The 23,715-nt window shown below is 40.3% G+C and overlaps 1 protein-coding gene across 1 annotated transcript; it reads right to left on the minus strand.

Moving 5' to 3' along the window:
* Window positions 1-5,409: 5,409 nt before the first annotated feature.
* On the minus strand, window positions 5,410-13,907 carry gata2b (GATA binding protein 2b). Its single transcript, XM_070901921.1, has 6 exons — window positions 13,769-13,907; window positions 13,146-13,568; window positions 11,951-12,538; window positions 10,147-10,292; window positions 7,391-7,516; window positions 5,410-6,457 (listed from the first exon to the last, which is right to left on the minus strand). The coding sequence occupies exons 2-6, from the start codon at window positions 13,369-13,371 to the stop codon at window positions 6,173-6,175; spliced, it is 1,371 nt and encodes a 456-aa protein (XP_070758022.1). The 5' UTR covers window positions 13,372-13,568; window positions 13,769-13,907; the 3' UTR covers window positions 5,410-6,172.
* Window positions 13,908-23,715: the final 9,808 nt, after the last annotated feature.

The following is a 23,715-nucleotide window of genomic DNA, read 5'->3' on the forward strand; positions in this document are numbered from 1 at the left end:
TATTGGCTGACACATTTGTCAGTAACCCCAGAATTTTAAGGCATCAGTGTGCTTGTCCAATAATCAAACAGCTTGGGAAACCCCCTCCCTCCCCACACACCTTTCCAATGCAGGATTTGGATTTGGCTGCATCCAACACATTTTTTAACTTTCCGAAACAATCCGACAAGAACGCCCACTTTACACAGCTCCTGCACTGACTTTGGTGGCCCCCTAACTTTTCCTCCAGCATCACCATAAGGTTGACATTTTTGTATTTCAGTGAAATGTCTCAATAACCATTGTAGGGCTGCAAATAACAAACATCTTTCCCATAATGGATAATCTGACCATCTGACCAACGATCAATCGTTTGGTCTATAAAATGGTCAAAAGATGCCCATCACAATTTCCTGTTTCCAAACTGAAATCCTCAAATTGTAGGTTTAGTCTGACAAACTAAAATCCAAATATATACAATTTAATATCACAGAAGACAAAGAAAAGCAGAAAACCTTCACAGTGGTAATACATGGTAACATGGAACATGGTAATATTTGCCAATAATCAAAACCGTTGCCGAAAAGTTGGTGTATCGATAAAAGCATGAAGCATTTGACTTTAACGTCCATGAAGCTTCTGCTCCACTCCATCTGTATGGAGTGATGAAGAGACTGTAATTCAATTAATACATGAAAATATATAAAAGCCACATTTCCACGTTGTTTTTGTTCATTTGAGGTTTGACAGGAGCTGTTTTAATTACATCATGTCATGCTGCCCTCTTTTTCAGCAATGGTTTAATGGCACCTGCCTGGAGAATTGGCGGCACCAGCTGTTTATCTCGATGCGGCCAACTCCTAATATTCTTGCACATCAATTCCCATTTTCTTTTACCTATTGTCTGGAAATTTGGTTGAAATTTGCACTAAGTTTGGATGGAAACGTGACTCGTGGCAGCAGGCCTTTAGTCCTGCCTTCAAGTGTGGCCATTGGGAACAGGTTCAAACACTTCCAACGGGGTCTCATGACACGTCGTACAAACTACTTTGTTTCAAGCTAACCCTGGCGTTTAGACATATATGGGCCAGCACAGGTGCAACGTACCTGAGATGTTTTGTCCCTCCTTCCCTCTCTCTTGCCCTCCCGGCCTAGATACCCCGCCTCTCAGATTTCCTGAGGGCTGAGCCCTGGGCTTTTTGTCAACTGTGTTATAAGATAGTGGGGCCCAGACGCCCAGTCCCAGGGGCCCTAACACACAGGACATTAGCCTAGTGCTTACAGTGTAGCTCTGTGGGGCAGATGTATTTCTCCCTCCCTCCTTCTCTCCTGGACCCTCCCTCCCTCCTTCTTTCATTGGTGCAACCGACAGAAGAAAAGAGGTGATTGTTTAGAGACAAGAGGGATGAATTTGTCTGCCTCAGACAGGAGAAGAAAAGCAGTTTGAAAGGGACTTGTCAGTGGTTGTGGATCGGGTGGTTGGAGGATGTCCCACTTTTCGAAGAGAGTGCACTGTGTGTCAGCATGTTCTATGTTTTCTTCAGAGTCCGGTGTACAGTCACAGAGTGTGTGTGCCTGTACAGTGTGTGCAGTATGAGTGTGTTAGTGTGCACATCTGTGTGTGTCTCTGGTCTGCATCCCTGCTCCAGCAGAGTGACATGGGGATACATGCACCCAGATTACTCCCTTTTCTCAGAATTTATCGCCATAACTGTTTCCTGTAAGTCTTCCTTTTCCTGTTTTGTTTAGTTCCTGTTTGGAGGAAACTTTATCTCACTTCGTATTTGTCTACATTATGTTATCTCCTATTTTAAGGTGCTCCATAAGAGTCTCCGTACCTTGCCGTAAACTAGAACTCGACATATCTCCATATCCACACTTAGACTCAGTGAGAGTATGTCAGTGTGTCTCTGTGGACATGAAAGTTTTGTCAGGGATGTGTCGTTCATTTCTCCTCTGGGACGCAGCTATCACATATTCTGAGGATCACTGATAGTAGTACCCTGTCTTTTCGGTCCTCTTGAGATCCCAGCAGAGACAACACCTTTGTGTGTCAAACCCAGATCTCACCGAAGCTCGTTCCAGATTGAGTCCCATTGGTGCAGAGTGGACACAGCTCACATCCCCTGGTCCTCCAAGCGTACAGTGTGGGACCATGTTGTTGAAAATTAAATGACTGTATCGCGGGTTTATTTGTCTCAGGGGACGAGTGCGTAGAAATTCAGCATTCAGTACTGAATGTGTCGATGATACAACATCCCTGACTGCTGCGGACGTCACAGTGTATACACGTTGTTTGACAGACTTACTAACAGTTGTGTAGTATAATTAGATATAATGATTATAATAATAATAAATAATTTAATACAATTACAATTAACTAAAAAAGACTATGACTAAAATGTTATTTTATTATTATTTATAAGTTTTCTGCCAAAATTAATGTCCTTACATTAGGTGGCTTGTCTATGTTACACTTTCTTTATCACAGAGGAAGTACACAACCGTACAGTTTAGTTGAACAGTCCACATCAGCAGACTGCACATTTTTTCAGGGTCACACTCGATTTTCTAAAATCCACCTATTGGTCACCTTTTTGGCTCTTGAAAATTGCTCAGAAAATCATGGTCACTGAAAATGTTCTTATTCTGGATGAAAATGTTTGAATTCTTACTTTCTTCTCAGAAAAAAAACAACTTAGAAAAGTGTGTTTTAGGGGACAATTTATGTAACCCTGTGTGATTTAAAATAAATGACTGCCAAATGTATTACACATTACACATCATGCCTCCCAAAACCTCTGTCACGATTCAATCAAAATGATGATTAACACAACAGTCTGCATTAAAACTGATTTATTATATTTTCACGTTTTTAACAGTGAGGCCTTTATTTTACCTTCAACAGGAAATCATTTGTTTCAAAACAGAGAGAAAGCACTGTTACACTTTTACATGTGAATTCTATTGTTCAACAAAATCCCTTCTGTGATTAACAAGGGAAACAAGGATCTGTGCAATATGAAGAACTTACAGGATCATTTATATCTTGCATGTTTTTACTGATTTTCTACGTTAAAGGTTTTGTACAACTGAGAGCAGCCAGAGAATCCCTAATAGTCCTAAAATAGAATTTTCTTAACTTGTGTTTAATCCTGTTTTCACCACTTCCTGTCTTTTAGTTCAGTAGAAGCTCTTTGATGTACGTGACCTTAACTTTGGCATCTGAGGATCCAGACATAACGTGGATGAGTTGTTTTCTCCCGCTGTTGGTAGACCCTAACCCTCCCTTCATCATTATTAGAGCTCTGAACTGGATAAAACTCTGCTTCTTCCCCCCTTTCATCCCCTTTATTACCATCTCTCTGCTAACTCACTCCTCTGAAGTCACTTCTGGCCTTGTTTTTGATTCCATTAATTGAGTTTGGTAGAAAAACAAATGTTCCAAGGAGGGGGGTGCTCATTCAGTGGGAGCTGTAAATATCACCAGTGAACTTGATTTAGGACGCCCACCCAGTCCCCAAACTCCACCTCCTCAAAGGTCCTCTGAGAGGTTCACCTCAAAAAAAGACTTCACTCTTCCCACTAGGCTGCTTTTTATCTCCTCTTAATGGGGAAAGTCTCGTTCTTTCGCTCATATTTTCGGCGAGGACATGACATTTTAAAAAGGTCTGTGAATAAGTCTGAGTGCAGTGTGGGAGGGCCTGCAAGAATGACAGAGTAAGTGCTTCCAGGGTGAGAGGTCAGGGAAGTCTTGAGAGGAGGGTGCATGCTGCTGCACTTGGGTTGACCCTCAACTGTGTGTCATCTCGAGGCAGAGACCGCCTTCTGCTTTCTGACGAGCTCAGATCTGCTGAGACACTTTGAAATTGTTTTTACCTCATTTCCTAAACTTGTCGAGTGTATGGTTTATATTGCTGCTCGCCATTTCCTGAATTATATCGCACTTTTTAAAATGTTTATCATGCGTTTTATCCTGGTATTAAAAGGAATCAAACCTGCTTGAGATGGGTAATATGTCACAGTGAATGTATTTTATTTGTGGCAGAGTTGCAGTTACAGTTAAAAAACGTGATATGATTTAAAAGGTTTTGCACTACACTACCACACGATGATAATGTGTTTGTAGGTTATTTTTCCTCTTAACTTATGAGCAAAAAACTGCTTGGAAAGGAGAAAAATCTAAAGCATGATGAGAAATATACATCAATTATAATAAAAGGGTTAGTGTGTAAAAGGAAATGTCTTATATAACTGACAGACTAGCATCATGTAACAGGCTGATAATGAGAAGGCCAATTTCATAAGAGTGTTATCCAATGAGCAGATGCAACTGGTTAAGTAATTGTGGGAACATATGGCTCAACCTGCTCGATTTCTGTCAACAGCGCTAATCTCCACCACTCAGTGAAGTAACCTGTTTATTAGAGAGTGGTGGTTCATGTCAACAAGGGTTAGAGGGGTAACTTGAATGCATCGATACTGTACTGTTGAGAATGTCTGTAAAGGTTGTGCTGAAAGGAGAGGACAGGGACGGCTTATTGATGAGCCAAGGAGATTTGATGAGTGTTACAAAAGTCCCTCCATGTCCTGGTCAGACAATGACATGAGTTTTCGATAGTTTGATAAATATAACTACTATGGCGGCTTGTGTTAATGGGAAGATGTTGTAGTGTTTTTATCGGTCTTATCAAAGTTTGTAGGGGAAATAAGTTTTCTCAGTCATCACTGCTCGGTTTTTATGGTTTCTTTATTATCAGCAGTATGCAATGGCCACCAGATTTTCAGCTTTATGTGACAGGCAGCTAATAGTAAGCACAGACTCTCTGACTCTGGCAGGATGATAGAAGTGTTAACAGGAGGTTGTACTATTCATAATATTTTCGCCCTCGTTCAGCTGCAATGATGCTCCTCACACAGTGACATTAGCACCGCCTGTGGAGCAGGTTCGTGAAGGTAACGTGGCTGATAACCCCTCAAAAGCTGTTGAAGGAATAGTCCGACATTTTGAGAAACTCGCTTTGATAGATTTAGATGAAAATTTTGATACCACTCTCATGTCTGTATGGTAAATATGAAGCTACAGCTAGCTGTCTCCACGAAAATGTTGGACTATTCCTTTAATCTGTTGCTCCAGAGATAAACAGGGATGCATAGACAGCTACAGAGCATTTGATGCAGGGAAGATAAACCTAAGCTAGTTATTGTAATGAAACAAATAGGTGTTACTGGCATTTTAATTGTATTAATTAAACATCTAAAAGTGTGTTAATGAAGAGTATCAGTAAGACATGCACTCATGTGTTTCTCAAGTTCAACGTGGTTCCTTGTCCCAGTATCCCAGAGGACAGCACAAATAACCACATGAATATCTGTTCTGATCATGAAGACTAAAATATTAATTATTGGATATTGAACAGAAGGAGCAGATGGGATAACAAACTTGATGTCTTTATTTGTTACGAGTATAAATGTTGACCAGCTCAGAGAAAGCGCTTCAGCTAAAAATATATTCATAACTGGGATAACAGTATCCATATTATGATTCAGGTGATATAGTAAAAGAAAAAAAAAGGCAGTAAAAATAAATTATCTGAATAACAATAATAATTATAATAACAATAATTATAATAAAACTGTGTCAAATTAGGATTCATAAAGATTTTTTGTTTGCTTGTTTCCTTTGTGAAAATTCCTTTTAAAATTGTCCATAAGCAAAAAAAAAAAATCCAGCATATTTTCATTTAATGTTGTGAAGGGGATTGCTCTGTCTGGGACGTCCCCTGCGGTCTCACACATTTACAATATTCACAGTTACTATAAACCTGTTCGACACATACTGGACCACACTGCAGTCCATCAGGCTGCCAGTGGGGATAAAACTATGAGGTGCAATGACATTTTCGTGTTTATATGTGTGTGCCTGGCCGACAGGAAGCAGAATATCTCTCTCTCGGTCTTCCTCCATCAAAATAGGTACCTATAGATAAGGAATTAAAAGGTCCTTTCATCCCACGATACATCTGATCTCCAACATAGCGTTGGCATAATCAATCAAGAGACAATCAAAGACGAAGACACACAAGCTTCGTGTCTGTAACATTGTACACACTGTCCTCTAGTGAGACCCTCACCCCCGTTCACATAACCATCTCAGGTTCCCCAGCGTTCCTGTATGTTGACCCCTCTCCTCTCAGCCCATGGCCGTCACCATGTTAGGGTGGTGCGGGTGCCCAAAGGACGGGTGTATTGGGGTGGGCGTGGGAAGCATGTGTCCAGCGTGGCTGAAAGGCGGCAGGTGGCCCATGGACATGTGTCCGGCCAGAGAGGTGGCGCTGAAGGGGGAGCTCTTGTCGTGCAGGCTTTTGGAAAACTCCTCATAGCTGTCGCTGCAGCGCTTGCTCTTTTTGGATTTGTTGGACATTTTTCGGTTGCGTGTCTGTATTCCCTCCTTTTTCATGGTCATAGGTCGGTTCACCTGCGTAGAAAGCGAGAAGTGAGGAGGTGAGTGATCTGTGATCCCTAAAAGTTTGGAGGGAAAGTTTGAACCTGTTCAAATTATGAATTTTATGAAACATTCATAGATTTAAACATGGGAGTTCTTTAGTTAAGTTTGGTAAGCCCTTAAAGGATAAGCAATATTCTTGTTATTGTATGATACTTTCCTACTTCCCCATCCTGTCTGTGACACTCAGACCCAAGCCCATTGGTTCCTACTAAGGATGTAAATCTTTAAAAATGGGTTACAAGTATATATTTTCATTTCTAAAAAGACTATATAATTTCCTAAAACAGCTGGGCACTGTACTTTGTAGCAAACGTCACTCAAAGAGGTGTAAATTGTGCATTTGTTTGGGACTATTTTCATCTGCGTATTAATACACGTTTGGTTCTCTAGTCGGTATTTCTGGAACCAGGATAGTGTATGTTGAAATGAGCTCATCTATGTGTTTTAATAGTTTACGGAAAACAATGAAGCTCTATGGCACAGAGGAGTAAGACCTGTCGGGCTTTTGATACACAGACTTGTTAGTGGGATCAATCCATTGTTGGTTTTTCAAAAACATCATCAGATTCATCCAAAAATATACATCCCTGGTACCTATTATCTGTGTTGATGCCTCCAGTCTTAATGCTATTCATATGGAGACTGGCCTTATGGCAGTCCCACTCAACAACAGTCCCACCATTGTGACTCTCAAGGGGATTACGCCTACCATGGAAACAATAAAGCACAAAGAAAGAAAAAACCAACGAGACCAACAGTGTCTGAGAGTAAAACAACCCTCTCTCTCTTTTCTGCCTCTCTTATCCCTCAACAATCAGTGTAACCTGCCTGCCTACTTCCCGTCTACTTGACCCCACCGGCTTTGTACGGGCCCAACTTGGCGATCAGCAGTCAAAGACTTACGTTATGCAGTTTATAGTAGAGGCCGCAGGCATTGCACACCGGGTCTCCGTTTGCGTTGCGCCGCCAGAGCGTGGTGGTGGTCGTCTGACAGTTAGCACAACAGGTGCCGGCTCGCCTGGCAGCAGACTGTTGAGAAATATAAGCTTTGATTAGCTCAAGGAGACACAGCATGGGTCAGTTTAAGAATACATTCAAGGATATACAGTATTTCAGTATGTACAGTGTATGAGATTAGTTGAGCTTTGTATTCTGTTTATCTACGGAATATTTTTTCAATCAATAAATGAATCAATTGTTCGACTTATAAAAACTCAGATAAATTGCGTACAACCTGCCCATCACACGTTCCCTGAGGCCATGTTGGCGTTTTCAAATGTCTTGTTTTGTCCAAAACCCAAAGATATTCAGTTTACTATCATAGAAGAGCAAGAAAACCCCAAAATATTCACATTTTAGAGGCTGGAACCAGTACATCTTTGTAATGTTTCATTAGAACATGAACAAAAGTAAAAGAAAAAACGATTCATTGATTATCACAATTGTTGCCAATTCATTTTCTTTGTTGCAGCTTTAAGTGGCGATTCGTGGGAGTTGCCTCCTCAATGTTTTGACAGCAGATTTCAAATGGAAATATATAAACAAGCTGTCACATGGGGAATGGTAATTTGATACAGTATATTTGTTATTCCACATGCTCAATGCACAAAGCTCTGTACTTAACTAGTTTAAAGTGACGAGTGAGGAGCTCAGACAGCCTCATGTCAGTCCTGATGGATTCTTCACACCTGATTATTTCAGTCTATTTCCACTACCGGAAATTAATACACTGCACCCTCTGTCCAAATGTTCTAATGTATTATTATATAAATGTATTTAACAAAATATGAAATAACTTGGTTATTTTCTATAATAATTTGATTTATTTTCTATTAATACTCTGAAAATCCAGACAACAGAGCCCATGGTTGCCCTGTGAGGTCATACATCAGCTTCCATAACTTTCCCAACCCCCTCTTTTTTTTTTATATGTTCACTGTGCTGTACTTTCTCTCTGTCGTGGACGGAGAGCTTGACCACTATGAAATGAGGTTTGAGCCTATAGATAGGCGGCCGCGGGAGGAAACAGGCGCTGGTCCCGCTGCTTTATCTGGACCGGTCAGACATCCGGATAGGAAACAACTGGAAGGCTGCTGCTGCCGCTGAACACAAGACGCTCTCCGGCCGAGCCACACGGAAGCCAGGCCTGATATATGGCTGTAAACGCCATTATAGCGAAATGCTCGTATATTTAGTATGAAGCAGACCGTTGTTTGCATACGTGGTCTGCAGGTCGGATAGATTTAGACCTATTACTCACATTAACTCACATTAACTCACATTAACCCGCATGCGTCAACAAATCAGGTGAATAAAAAAAATGCTTTAGTTCCTGAAACTAATTTTTATGGTTGACTGCAATTTATAATCACAATATTCGCAAAATAATGCATTTTGTCGATTAGCCTTAATACCCTTTGCACTTGTCTTTTATTAGATTAAATAATGCTTCTTGGCTGCTCTCATTAGAACAAATACTGCTTTGAGGGCTGTTGTCTCGCTTTTTCCAACTCACACTGTCGAGTTCATCCAGGGTTCCTTCAAAATAAAACAGTTTAAAAGCATTTCCATAAGTCCTGGTTTAAAGGTCAGATGGCCCGCTGCCGTATGCTGTTAATTAGGCCACTGCTGATTTAATGAGCAGTGTGTGTTGACTTCATAGCTGCGTCCTGGTGCACAGGGTTACATGAAAACATTGATGCTGCAAATATATCGCTTTACTTTGAAATTATTATGAGAATTATCAATTAGTATGAACAATTATTTTATGTCAAGTATTATCTTAGAAGCCAAAGTCCAGAAAATGTCAAAAATGAATTATGCAATTCATTTTTAAGAGGTTATAGCATACTTGGCTTTCAAGTATTTTTTCACCTTTTAAAACAGACTGCTCTGACCTGGTGTTGCATTTCTGAACAAACAGTTTTAATGTTCTTTATAGGATGAGTGTGACATGAAGTGGGGGCAAGACTGATGTTTGAAGCAGGTCATGATGGGAAATATCTGACTCCAAAGCTGCACTGAGACAGACTGTCCTTTGAAAACCACGTATCTCCAAAATGTCAACTTTTCCATGAGCTATAAAAACAACCCTGCTTACAGCTTTGTGACAATGCATTTCCACATGATCCAATGGCTTTTTAATGGCAATTTGAACATTTTTAAATCCCCAAATTTGGAGACATGTGGTTTTCACGGGACAGTGACGCTCTGCTGCCCACATGTCAAAATAAAAACGAACCCTCACGTAAACACCTCGCCCTGCAAATTAAAAAACAAACGTAACCCAGCAGCATTATGAGCCATGAACTGTCAGCGAGGCCCGGTGTTGTTCTGAGGGATGGAGCTCTGGCCCTGCTATCAGCCACTGTATCACAAGTAGCTGTAATAATGATAACAGAAACAACACAGATAGTCCCCCTCTGCTAACAGCCTGAGCTGAAAGAGCAAGAGGTGAGCCACAAACACAATTCCTGGAAACTGATTGGGAAAATATAACTTTCCTGGGATTGTACCTCCTCCACCCCCCCTTCTCCCTCCATCTTACACTCGTTTTATTTACTGCCACCTCCACCTCCACACACACACACACACACACACACACACACACACACACACACACACTCTCTCGCTCCCTCTTACACACTGATGGGACTCACCAGCCTGCGTTTGGGTTTGATGAGTGGTCTGTTCTGGCCGTTCATCTTGTGGTACAGCCCGCAGGCGTTGCACAGGTAGTGTCCGGTGCTGTCACGTCTCCACAGAGGTGTAGAGGTGGCTCCACAGTTTACACACTCGCGGCCCTCTGAAAAACAACAAACAGTGACGTTTGTGAAAACAAATTCACGCTACTTTTTGATCCACTTTTGTTCAAAATGATGATTGTGTGTTCGGTCACCAAACTGTAAAGATGTGTGTGTGCATCATCTTTTCCTACAGAAGTGAGTTTTTACATATGAATTAATTATGTGTGCATGCACGTGCATTTGTGTGGTCAGATTTTTTTAAGCAAAGCATTTCCACCAGCTTCAAATGTAGAATAAAGTATGTGTCGTGTTTAACTTTTGTGACTCTTTGTTTGTGAGAGTAAAGATAAAGAAACAATATCTGCATGTATTTTTCTGGTATATAAAGGGACTCTTATATAGTTGTGCATTAGCAGAAGCACAAAAACAACCACAGTTTGCTGTACAATCACTAAATATTATTTTAAATACTAATTTTATTTTATAAAAGCAGAGCCATTTAATTCAGCTTCACAAAATAAAAGAGTAGATTTGAGTTACCCGCCCAAGCTCATGAGGAAAACAACAACCATTAAAGACTTTTAATATTTATATTTAAGTCAATATTTTTAGAAGATATATTTTTTTATTTAATAACAACAATCAGTGGCATATAATCTGTAATTATAAAGTCATAAAAATATATTTTTCAGCTCTCAGCTCTTGTTTGATAATAACAAGTAATTCAAAGGGAGTTTAGGTTACCCTGCACTGTATCCCAGTTAATAAACTGGTTAAACTCAATCAGGCTCAAGCTGGGAGTCTCCTGCTCTGTAATCAAATAACAATCAGGACAATGTATTAATGTCTTATGTAACAGAGAAGCGACTGTAGCCTGAATACTGAGGTTTTGGCTGTGAGCGCCTGCGGATCTTCCTTTCACACCTCTGGGCTGGATCCAGTTCACTGTGCTGCTGCAGCCAGCTCAGGCGTAATTACAGAGTCACGGTTAACAAAAGAGGATTATCAAAGTCGCTCTGTGTTGGAGGACTGAGGAGTGCAGGCTTATAGGCCTCTCAAAGCATTTATTGAAAAAAATAATAGTATTATCGTTATTATTTATTATTATTTTAATACAATTTCCAAAATTATAGGGAAGCTTGCTGATGCTCAAATCACAGCCTGCACATTACATCAGGCTGGAGGCGTACAGAAGAAATCAAAAGAAATTGATCTGGTTACATTTGGAATATATTACATGGCTTTTACAGGCTGTTTTAATTAAATGGGTTAATATTACAGGAGAGTTTCCTTTTTTATTAAGGTTTTTGTTTTTATTCATAAATGTAGTTCCTTTAAATGTTTAAATGTTCTTTTCTCTGATCATTTCATCGGCTCATTAAGAGTTGTGTGATAATAATCGTATCGATCTGCTTTATGTTCATAAACGACTTCGATTTGAATATGTTTGTGTGTGCACATTATGTCACAAGTGGTCGTGAAATAATTCTCTCAGAGTAATATTATATAGTAAATCTGACATTTAAAAAAATATATTAAGTTACTTTGTAATAGAGAGGCACTGCCTTTAGTTTAGTTTTACTTTAATGCCTCTAACTCGAAACAGTAGACCTTTGATAAGATCGTTACAACCTCACAGACAATAATACTGTCTGAGTATTTTCACATTTATTTAGTTTTATGTTTGGGACGAGTCTCTGGTTCCCAGTGGACTCACCGGTGCAGGACCGTGTCTTGCCTTTGTTCTTGGGGGTGAAGCAGGACGAGGCTCCCAGCAGGCTGCCTGGGTGAAACAAACTGCTGCCGTACTCATGTGCAGCCGGGAGGGAGTAGGTGGGATACGTCGGTATGGGATGGTGGGTGGAGGGGGTCTGAGCGCTCATGGAGGCCAGGCTGCTCCTCAGCGGACTGCAGCCCTCCATCTTCATCCCCTCCGCTAACGACACTTGGTATTTGATAGATTCCTTCTCGTCCATTCTGGTGGCGGAGGGAGACGCGGTCCCCGGGTCCGGCGATACGTCCTTTGGTGGTGTAGGGGGGAAAGTGTACAGGTGGGGGCTGGAGTGGGACGGCGGCGTTAACGAGGACGCGGAGACCGTGTTCGAGTTGCTGCTGCACGGGTAGACCGCGGAGAGGCCGCCGGGGGACGCGGAGCCCGGGTGGTGCAGGCTGGGCTTGCTGAAGGGGCTGACGGCCCATGCGTTGTGGTGGTGGGCCGACAGGGCTGCTTTCCCTCCGTCCAGCCATGAAATCCCCGGGCTGTGGATGAGATGAGGCCGGCAGACCTGAGTCCCCGTCAGACGAGCTGTGAAATAACACAAAGGGGTATTTATTATAGAGATGGTGACAGGCTCATTCAGCTGTTAGTGGAGCTGTGCGTTGTTTTCTGTGGAGTGTGAGTTTGGATGCAATAATAACCGAGACTTGTTGATTCACTGGACACACTGGCCTGAATTAAACATGTAAACAAAGTTGCCTAAATCCACAAAAATAGACTAAAATACGCATTTAAAAAACATCCAGTTTCTGATTGCACATGTGCGATAGTTCCGTAAACTCTTTTTAATCTCAAGATATTTTATCACTTGGGTGATCGTCTACATAAAATGCAAATATAGATTTAAAAAAAAATACGACAGCTAACAAACCAGTTCATCAGACTCGTGGGCAGCATTGTATTTATGAATAAAGCCAGAAAAGAATTCAAACAGAAGAAAACTGCACGTTTGATGTTTTATACTCTGATTGTGTTAAAATACATAAAAATGACCTGAATATTATCATAGGAAAAACAACAACTAAACCATGGGGACAGTTATTTTTAGAAAAAGTATATACTTATACTATAAAGCCAGCTACGAGCCTCTGTGTGTTTGTTGAAGATGCACTGCTGTGTGATGGCTCCATCTTACCGTGCGCTTGGCTGTAGGACACTCTGGCCCTGGCAGAGTTGTGGTAGTACGGGTTTCCTTGTGAGTCCAGGTGATTAAAGAAAACATCCACCTCATCCGGGGGCAGCAGCTGCGCCGTGGGCTCCATGTAGCTGTGCCCCAGGCCGGGGTGGTGAGAGTCCGGGTGTTGTCCGTTCAGCACGGCGTGATGATGCATCCAGCGGGGCTGATCAGCCGCCACATCCATCTCTGTGGCTCTCTGTGGCGCGCAGTAAAGAGTGGAGGGATATCCAGGGAGAGGGCACAAGGGGAGTCTAAAATATGTGTCCTTTACGAGATCTTCACTGTGTCCATTTACAGAAGAGGACTAACGCTTTGTTTGTTTTCCTCTGACTTAAATTCCTCTCTTCTCCTGGAGATCAAGTCCGGTTTGACACTGGAAACCTGCAACAAGCAAAGATCAGATGTTAATATTTTAAAGGTTTGTTGTGCAGCCTGGTAGCTGTTCGTAAGGACCAGGTCTCTAAACGCAGAGCTCCTGTGGTGCATGCAGTGATGCAACTTAAAAAAATATCATCTCCAGCCGTCGTATTTAATAATACCACATCACTCTCCTTACTACTTATAAGATAAACATGTCCTACCTTTGCCAATGTTGTTTTATCCACAGCATCCGATCAGCTCTCGCCTCTCTGGAAAACTGTCCCCTGTCCCTTTCCGCTGCTGCAGGTCCTCTCCGGTTTTCGGCTGGTGTTTGTCAGAGTAAACTCCGTCCACTGGGACTTAAAGCAACACGTATAACTGTGGCTGACAGCGCGGGGCCAGGCTTGTCAAGCTCGTGGGCGGAGTCTCCATTAAGGCTTTGACTCAGCCAATTGCACAGCAGCTCTACAAAAGCTCAGAGGCGGCTCCCCAGACCAGAAAATCACTGGAGTATGTCTATAACATGCATATGGAGAGAGGCATAGCCTGGCTGCTTGGGGCCAGACTTTTGTTTGTTGTTCTTTAGGTAATTTGTTGTTTCATAGTGCAATATTCCCCGAAACATAATATAGTATTCATTTATAATAAAATAGTATACAAACACATTTATAGCTTGTTTTTCTCAGCCTATAGCCTATTAAACTATACACTGTGACCGTTTTTCATAAGGGAACACAGCATGACCCCCACAGACCAACGATGGATAATAATTATACCTGGTGACACTGGAGTTTAAATCAAATGGATGGGCTACTGGCACATGTAAACACGCCAGTAGAAGAAGTGGAGCTATAGGCTACATGTTGGTAATGTCCACGTCTTTTAGACCTACTGCATTTGTATTAGTTAGTATTTATGTAGACTGCATGGAGACATTAAGAGCACAGACACACTCACTGCCTCTAAACCTCCAGTTAATAATTACGAAACTTTTGTCAGTGAAACAAATGTGAAAATGTCTTTAAGATGTGCGTTTCAATCCGCATGCAAGTGTTAATAAGTTAAACGGTGTTCACGTAGATTCACCACTGATGATGTGATCAGTTTGGGGTCAATTATTGACTATTTCATATTTAAATGAAGAAACAGGATCTTTTGGTCTGTTATTGGTCGTTTAATGGCTGAAAGTTCAAGCTACATTTTAAGGATCTCTCTCTCTCTCTCTCTCTCTCTCTCTCTCTCTCTGTCTCTCTGTCTCTCTCTCTCTCTCTCTCTCTCTCTCTCTCTCTCATGATTGACAGAAAATAATTGGAGAGGGAGCTCGTGCAGCCCCGGCCGGCCGACGCTGCAGCCTGCTTGACGCCGTTTCCTGACGTCAGTGCATCTTAGTGAAGAAAAAAAAAACTGAATCAGGACATGAACTTTCTCTAGAGGGACCGAGAGAGATAGAGGGGGAGAGAGGGGGAGAGAGGGGGACGGGGGTTGCCCGGAGTCTGCTGCAGACTCTCCCAGCGGATGAACTCGAGGAAGGACGCTGCAACTGATATTTACACTGTGGCAACATTAATAATACATCAAGTACATCCTCCCGAGTCCTGACCCTGCTGTGATTTCGAAGAACAGGCCAACAAGCGCCGCATGGCAAACTCTCGCCGAGGTGGACTTCACAGATCAGATCAGACCAGAAGACCCAATGAGGAAATTCTCTTTGCAGAAACACACCAGCAGGAATTTCGTTTGCTCACATATCAAGAAAAAGTGTTGACGTAAAGCGACTCGGTTATTTTACTGCAGTCTGAACACAATAAGAAAATAAGTTTACTGTCCACGTGTGTGCGACACTTTTTAGTTGGCCTTTACAGCTCACAGAAGTGTGAGTGTCCAGAATAAGTTTGGATTGATTTAGTTCGGTTCTGAATATTAATTTGACCAATATTAATACTACCACCCAATGATTGTCAACACTGATGCTCAATTCGCGAAAAGCAAAAACACTCAAAATATCCAAGAGGTCACTGACTTTGCTTCACATGTTTTAAATCAGTTCTTCTGCTCAGAGAGTGATGGGAGTGTTAGACAAAAAAAACACATCATGAAGGAACCACATGACAGGACAAGATTATAAAACAATTTACATAAACCAAATGTGCAGCTGGTATTATTTGTTTTACAAGTTGGTGTTTGCCTTTTTAGCGCAAATTTTATCTATCTATCTATCTATCTATCTATCTATCTATCTATCTATGTCTGTCTTCCAATCTGTTGTTTAAACATTTAATAAAATAACAATTTAATCAGCAACTGCCTTCAATAGTCCTACTTCAGGTCCATGACGAACAGCAACTTTAGATGAAAATATCAGGCTGCAGCGTAAAGACCTGAATGTCATTATTTATCCAGAGACGACGCTTCTTTTGAGGCAGCATTAAGAGGAATCTCTCCGCCGTATGTGCTGAAGAAAGCAGAACATACCGGAGGGACAAGTGTGGCAGTATTAGAGCTCATCAGCATGATAATGTGGAAATACACATGCTTTGAGTGTGAGCCCTTTTGATCTGGCGTGGCGATAAAAACCTTATCGGAGGCGAACATCCACTTCCATTTTAGGATTTGACATTAATTCAATCCGCCCTTCTTTTTTTTTTACTGCTCTTTTTCTCACACGAGCCCCGGAGAAAGAGGTCGCAGCCCGATTCAGCTCAGAGAATCTCATTATAGGACTATACCACTGAAAGGAAGTGGTCTTCACCTCATAATAAAGTTAGGCCTGGGCCACATGAAAATGAAATGTCATGAATTTTACAAAAAAAATGACAATAGATCAGTAATATAGACGTTTATTAGTAGTATTAAAGGCCCAATTAATTTGTAGTGATTGATTATTATTATTAGCAACCTATATTATTATTACATATATAATTATGGTGTTTGTGTTTTACATTTTTTGTAGTGTGCTTGCTGTTGTTTTTACACTCGCGTCGCCATGGTGAATCAAAATAATTATTTTCTCCACTAAGACCTCGTTATATTGACGTGTGCGTGCGCGCGCGTGTGCGTGCTTGTGTGTGTTTAGATTAAAAGAGAGAGAAAGAGAAATCCAATGCTGGTAAGATCCTTGGGTCCCACTGATTATAACCCATCCCGGGGTAATTTTTCATCGGTGCTGGCTAATCTTTGTTCTTTGTGAAGATAATAAATAGCCTAATCGTTATCAGCGAGCTGCTGGAGGTGTCGGGGAGAATGGGGCTGATCGGCCCGGGAAATAGGCTCCAAAGTGCCGCGGAATAAATGGCATTTCTTATCTCTCCCTTCCAGATTATCGCCGCCTTTTCAAACTCGCTCAACAAATACATCTAATGCAGGGAATGCATCATTTACTGGACCAGATCTGTGTAAATGATAGATAGATGGAAGAAGGGGGAGGGGGGTGAAGCATGGTGTTGGCTATTATTTACAAGTTTAATGTTCTGCATGTGCAAAGTCTTTATTCGGTGTATTTGGACAGCATAAATACAGCTCGCTTTTCCATTATTTTTAGGTTATCTGCGGGAGCCATCTGAGGTTCCGGTGCTTTGTTGTGGTATCATCTTATTTCTTTCATGTTGGATTTTGTTGGATAAGAGTTAAACAGACGCAGCCGCTTCCACGCAGGGAGAAAAATATATTTGAATAATGTGTTGGAAATATATATATTTTTTGCAAATGTGAGCAAGCGGTTTTAAGACACGGGTATAAAGCGGTCTGGTTTCAAACAGGCCATGTTAGATTTACTTGATATTTGAAACTCAAAGGCCAGGATTGTTTTTTATTTTTATTTTATTTATTTTTTTTATCATGGTCTGAATCTTACATCACTTTATGGTTGGTTATAGTTGTACTCCTGAAGCATTGTGAACATGATTTGATTAGGCCATTGTCCAAAGTCAAATCAGACTGAAGGCTTATTATAATAGGCTATTTCTTATTTTGAAAAACTATTCAATAATTTCCTCAAAACATCTAGAAACCAAATTTCAATGAAGGACAATGGGAAAATACAATATTATACAATTTTTTCTGGTTTGTCTTTAATTAATGCACAAAGACAAACATTAAAAATGAATAACACTTTCAGAATAAAATGAACGTAGTTATAAAACGCAACACAAAAGCTGTTACAGTTGCTTCACACAAAGATAAATGTATATGTATATATATATGAAATCAGCGTCCTGTTAGGCACAAAGAATGAAGAGGAACATATTAGTTGTAGTCTCAAAGCATTGTGCATGAGTGTGAGGGGAGTGACCAGTTATGGCAGAAAAGGTATTTTTCCATTATATACAAACTGGATGCTTAATAACTTGGCAGCTGCAGCAGCCCTGGGTGCTGCTGATGGTCTCCAGGGTAACGCAGATAACAGCGCAGTCATTTTCCATATCTTACAGTCTATTATATTCAAGGATTAGTTCTCCTTCCCGAAAAGGTCAAACATAAAGTCAAGCCAACCAGGAGTGCTCCTCCTCCTCTTCCTCCTTTCCCCCTACAGTGACAGAGCATTTCCCATTTTTTCATATTATCTAGTTAAACCAGCGTGATGACCTTTGCTGACATGATTTGATAGATGCACACCTCCCACAGCAGACAACAAACCTGAATTCTCCTTTGATATTCTCTGAAGGTTTGTGGTGAACAGAGACTTTCTTTGGTTGACCATCACTATACACTATAATTATGTTTTTCTCTTACATTTATCCATCTAAAATCATGCTTCCTTTGCTGGTTTTATTCATTGGGACCCAAACACCGCTTTCTCTTGAAAAGAGACAAAGGACAAAGATTAGATGATATAATATCTCATCAGTGGTATGCAGGGATGTGCAGTATCTTAATCCTTGCTGGAAAGATTGGAGAATATGGGGTCGTAGTCTGATAGTTCAGAGGCCATGTTCACAAAACATCCTAACGCTAAAAGTAGCTCCCAACTGGCAGAGTCAGGAGAAAGTCCTGAATATAAGGGGCATGTCAGTCCTAACTTTAAGACTCCTACTGTAAGTTTATGGTCTAAGAGTAATTCACAAATCATTTTAGCTCTAAAAGTAGCTCCTATAAGTCTGAGAGAAGTTAGAGGTCCAGAGGACTCCTGAGACCTGCTCGCACTCGTAATGTGCCTCATTGCGTCAGTGTTTTTCAAAAATTACAGCAATAATGAACGTTTAAAAGCTTGTTGCAGAGCTGATGAACTTGAAATATCTCAGCCGTCTGTGGGACAAACCAAAAATGTGCTTTTCAGATCCACGTTTGTCTGAAATAAATGGCACTGACTGATCAGTGGAAACACAAGTATTTTAGTTCATTTAAAATTAAATCTGATTGAAAATTTAAATTTTAGTTATTTCAAATGTAATTTAATTTAAAATGTTAGTTAATTGAAAAATAATTGAATTGAATTTGATTATTTTTTATTTAAATGTAATTTAATCTAATTACATTTTTATCTTATTTTATTAAATCATTAATTTAAATTATTTTGTTTATTTAATTTAATTTAATTTGAATATGCTTTTCTTTTGATATAATTTAATTACATTTAATTGAATGAGTTCAGGCATTCAGAGGCATGATGTCAGCAGGGTCAACCTCCTCCTCTGAGCGCAGGAGTCTCTCTCAGTAAAAGTTTCTCCCAGCAGCTTTGTGAAAAACTCTCCCAGTAAAGGAAACTCTTTACTGGAAACCTTTAGGGACTCCTAACGGTAAGACTCTTTGTGACTTTGCTGCATGTTGGAATAATCAGGCGGACAGCGACACCTAGGGGAGAGGAGTAGGTCTCTTCATCCTCACACACTGACATGGAAGATGCAGCTGCCTCCTCACTTTGTTGCATCCAAAACCTATAAACATTGATTTGCCTGTTCATCTCTCACAGCACTGCAAGTAAACCATGTTTGTTTTATGCAATTTGACATCTTGGCACTTATGTAAGACTTGAAGGCTAGAATTTTATATAGAGAGGATTTGTGTTCTCTCTGCCTCCTGCTTTTTGCCGACAGGTGACAGATTAAAGACAAACCCTGAATAAATGAGTGGATAAACATAACGATGCAGATGCTTCCAGGGCACGAGAGGTCACTGAATGGTTTGATAAGTGTGAAAATGATCACCTAATGGGAGGTTTTGGAGCGTCGTGTTTGATAGCGCTCCATCATCAAAACACCAAATGAGAAAATAAAGTCTTTCAGGAACTGATTTACTGGTTTACTTGAGCTGCTTCTTACTTTATACTTCTACTTCACTACAAATATTGGCAAATATTGTACTTGTGTATTTCATTACATTTGTTTGATAACTTTAGTTACTAGTTACTTTGCGGATTCAGATTAATAATACAAACAAATAAATGATGTGATATTATAGTTAAGATGAGTAAAAGCTTTATTTTGCTCGCCGGGGGGAAAGCTACCCAGCAGTATATAAAGTAATTAGCCCCTCTTTTCCAAACTGCAACATTAAAGTGATGAACGCATTTATGCATCAATAATTATTATCCGATAATATGATATATATCATTCTTAAATGGACTAATTAATGGATGAGCTTTTGGCACTTTAAAGTAAGTAAAGTAAATAGTAAGTAAACTTAAGTAAATTCTGATGCTAAAACTTTTATACTTTTACTTAAATACGATTTTGAATGTAGGACTTTTATATTTCTACACTGTGGTATTACTACTTTTAGTAAAAGAAAAAAAGCAAAAGATCTTAATTCTTCTTCCGTCTGGAAATTTGTAGGATATATTTTGAGTCCAGTCAGATAGAAAGACCAGTCCTCACTCTGAGGAGGAGTTGACTATAACTTCTTTCCTGTCATTCTAGTTAAAGTAGTAGTAGTTAAAGATTAAATTATACAGTATTTATACTTTTTTGAACTTCTGAACTGGACTTTGTGCATACAGTATAATCTCCTGTCACAGTTGGTTTACACTCGTCTCACTGAACAATTAAAAGACTGTTTCCAGTATCTCTAGTATCTTTTGAATGTCCCTTGATTTCTTACTTCACTGTGTGTAGTCTTGAGAAGGATCTTTACTAAGCCATTAGAGGTCAGGGGTTCACTACTTCACATCCTGCCCAGAGAGCAGCAGGAAGTGAAAGTTTACAACACCTTGTCACTAACAACCTGTCAATCAAACTCTGTTTCACTGGAGCTGTCCAGGGAGTTGTAGAATTCAAAATACCTTTTTTTCTCAACCTGTGAGTGCTCATCAGTTTCAGACGTTGTGCCTTTATTTTGTCTTTATGTGAAAAGTGTGTGTGTGTGCTGGTGAACGAGTGTGCACATTCAAACGTGTGTGTAACAAGGACTGTGAAGGCAGTTACTGGTCAGGAAATAGGTGCTAACTGGCCAGAGAGCTTAAGTCACTTGAATTCTGATGTTTTAAGTACAAGTGACTTGACTTGCTTTGAGCTAAATGCTAAAGAGAGCACATGCTCACAATGACAATACGAGCATGCCGATGCTAATCAAGTATGACGTTTACCATGTTCACATCTTAGTTTAGCATGTTAGCATGCTAACATTTAATAATTACTACTAAACACAAAGTACAGTACAGGTATTTGTTCGTATTGGACAAACTCAAAGTTTGAACTTGGTGGTGATGCTAGATGAAAAGTCAGAGGATCTCCAAAGTTATTAAAATTCATTCTGAAGTGGACATGAACGTCTGTACCAAATGCTATGACAGTCCATCCAAAAGTCATTGAGCCACAAATGTCAACCTCATGGTGGCGCTAGAGGAAAGTTCAGGGGATCACCAAAGTTGTTAGGATTCATCCTCTGGGAACCACAAATGTCTCTCCAAACTTGTGCTAATTCATTGAGTAGATGTTGAGATATTTCACAGGATAAGTGAAAACTCTGACCTCCTGGTGGCGCAAGATGCAAAGTCAGGAGATCACTAGAGTCAGTAGGATTCATCGTCTGGGAACAATGAATGTTTGTATCAAACTTTATGGCAATCCATCTCATATGTGTTGAGATATTTCAGTCAGGACCAAAGCGACAGACTGACTGCAGTCCATAGAGACATGTTGCTTTATCTTGTCTAAAGGTTGAGTTTCTGTGAGCACACTCCAGCACAAGAGTGTGTGTTGAGGTGTGTGTGTGTGTGTGTGTGTGTGCTTGCCTTGTTTCATGTTTTTGTGTGCATCTCTGCTCATTCTGTCTCTGATCCTCAGTGATTGTGAGTCTATAAATCCCCCGACTTTCCTCCTCCTCCTGTGAAGAAGTGTCTGCTTCTTTGCTTAAGCTGATTCTCCAGAGCTAACCCGTCCTGCCTGTCACACACACACACACACACACACACACACACACACACACACACACACACACTTCACAGACTGCGAGTAAACAAGATGTGATCCATCTCTTCCACTGCTCTGTGTTCCTCTGTCTCTCGCTCTGTTCATCTGCATAAAAAGGTGCCTAACGTAACCTCAGTCATTCTTTGCTACCGTCCACACACACACGTTTATAGGAATTCAATGTGCCCAATGTGTGTGTGTGTGTGTGTGTGTGTGTGTGTGTTTTTTGTGTCTGCCACGACTCTCTGCAGGTGCAAGAGAGAAAGCGACAGAGAGAAGAGAAACACAGCTGATCATTAGACTGCTTTACCACATCCTTCATACTGTACTTCACGTCTTCCCCAGCACGCATGTGTACACGCACGCACACACACACTGTTCATGTTTCATTATTTCACACAGTGTGCCTGTTTGTTGATTTATTAATTGTCAAAGGTTTTCCTGTATTTGGTGTGGATTATGATGAGCTGCTTCTGACCTCCCTCTGCTTTCCTTTCATGTGTGTTTGTGTCAGTTGGCATTATCAGATTAGATAATCCTTTGATTTCAGAAATGGAGTCTGCCTGATCAGCGTTCTCAATCTCCTCACCTTTCCTCTCTCTTCCCGATATCAAAGTGACAGTTTGGTGAATTATAATGGAGACAGTCAACACCAGAGATCCTGACACAAAAGGGGAACTAAAGAGGGAAACTGATGTGAAGCTTTAGCTCCAGATATCGTCTTGAACTATGAAGGTTTTAATCAGTATTTCTGGAAACAAACATACATATTTTTTCTTTTACTTAAATAATGTTTTTTACTTACACATGAGAAATAAACCCTGACATATGCATGATGTCATGAAGATAAACTGTCCTGCTTCCCTCACAGTGAACAAAAGATTTACCTCAAACCTACAATAATTGAGTTTTTGACGACTTCACAAGTTGTGAAAGCAACACTGACATTATGACCTTTTAAGTTGATTTGTTGAACTTGTTAGCAAGCAGTTGGCTATTTGCATCCAGCAGACACGGATAAACATTAGCATTCATTTGTAGTCATGTTTGTGTCCACATGATGAATATAAGTCCAATATTCATTCTCTTTTTATCTCTCTTTTTGGTCTCTACCAACTCCTATACCAACTACAGAAATATCTGGCTCTGTAGCTGCTAAATGCTCCACTTTGTTCACCAGGTAGTCGCTAACATTTGTGGCTGCTGTTTGGAGCTGTGCTGATAGAGTACAGTTGGTTTCTTTTTTCTCTGAAAACAGCTGCCTGCTTGAAATAACTAAACAGTAAAGTTGAAGGCCAGACAGCCAAAGAAAAAGCTGAAAGATGCTATGAAGCTCCGTAAAGCTGAGGGGCGCTGTAGGCAGGTGATAATTATCTTCACATACGAGTAATATAATATATAAAATAATATAAACCTATTCATTATAGCTGCTTAAAAGAATCTTTGAGCAAATAATAATAATCAAGTAGAGCTCTTTTATCATGGCAGAACTCACTAGGACGCAAAAGTCAATCAAACTCTGCCGTGCTTTTAACAAAACCAGGAGAGCTATGTGATTACATAAAGCATAAATTACAAAATTAGATATCAAATATGCATTGTTCTACAAAGTTTAGAAAATGGTCATATTTGAAATGGTAGCATGTAAAATATGCAAAGAAATGTCAAACAAGATGAAAAGTTGTTGCACCAGGAAGTGCTGAAAGCCTCAACAGTTATTTGGGCTATTTTTGTATTACACATTTTAAAACTTTATTATCTTGACTCTTCAAAGTTTGACAACATTATACAATATTTGAAGGCTTCAGTGTATACAGCTAAAGGAA

This window comes from Enoplosus armatus, chromosome 3 (genome assembly GCF_043641665.1).
Source record: "Enoplosus armatus isolate fEnoArm2 chromosome 3, fEnoArm2.hap1, whole genome shotgun sequence".
NCBI lineage: Eukaryota > Metazoa > Chordata > Actinopteri > Centrarchiformes > Enoplosidae > Enoplosus > Enoplosus armatus.

What these genes read in the sequence shown, in the direction of transcription:
- gata2b (XM_070901921.1), bottom strand. Translation starts at nt 13,371, where the DNA reads ATGGATGTGGCGGCTGATCAGCCCCGCTGGATGCATCATCACGCCGTG. An exon ending in GTCCTACAGCCAAGCGCACG is followed by an intron (nt 12,539 to 13,145) that starts GTAAGATGGAGC and finishes GTTATTTCACAG; the next exon opens with CTCGTCTGACGGGGACTCAG. An exon ending in TCAAACCCAAACGCAGGCTG is followed by an intron (nt 7,517 to 10,146) that starts GTGAGTCCCATC and finishes ATTTCTCAACAG; the next exon opens with TCTGCTGCCAGGCGAGCCGG.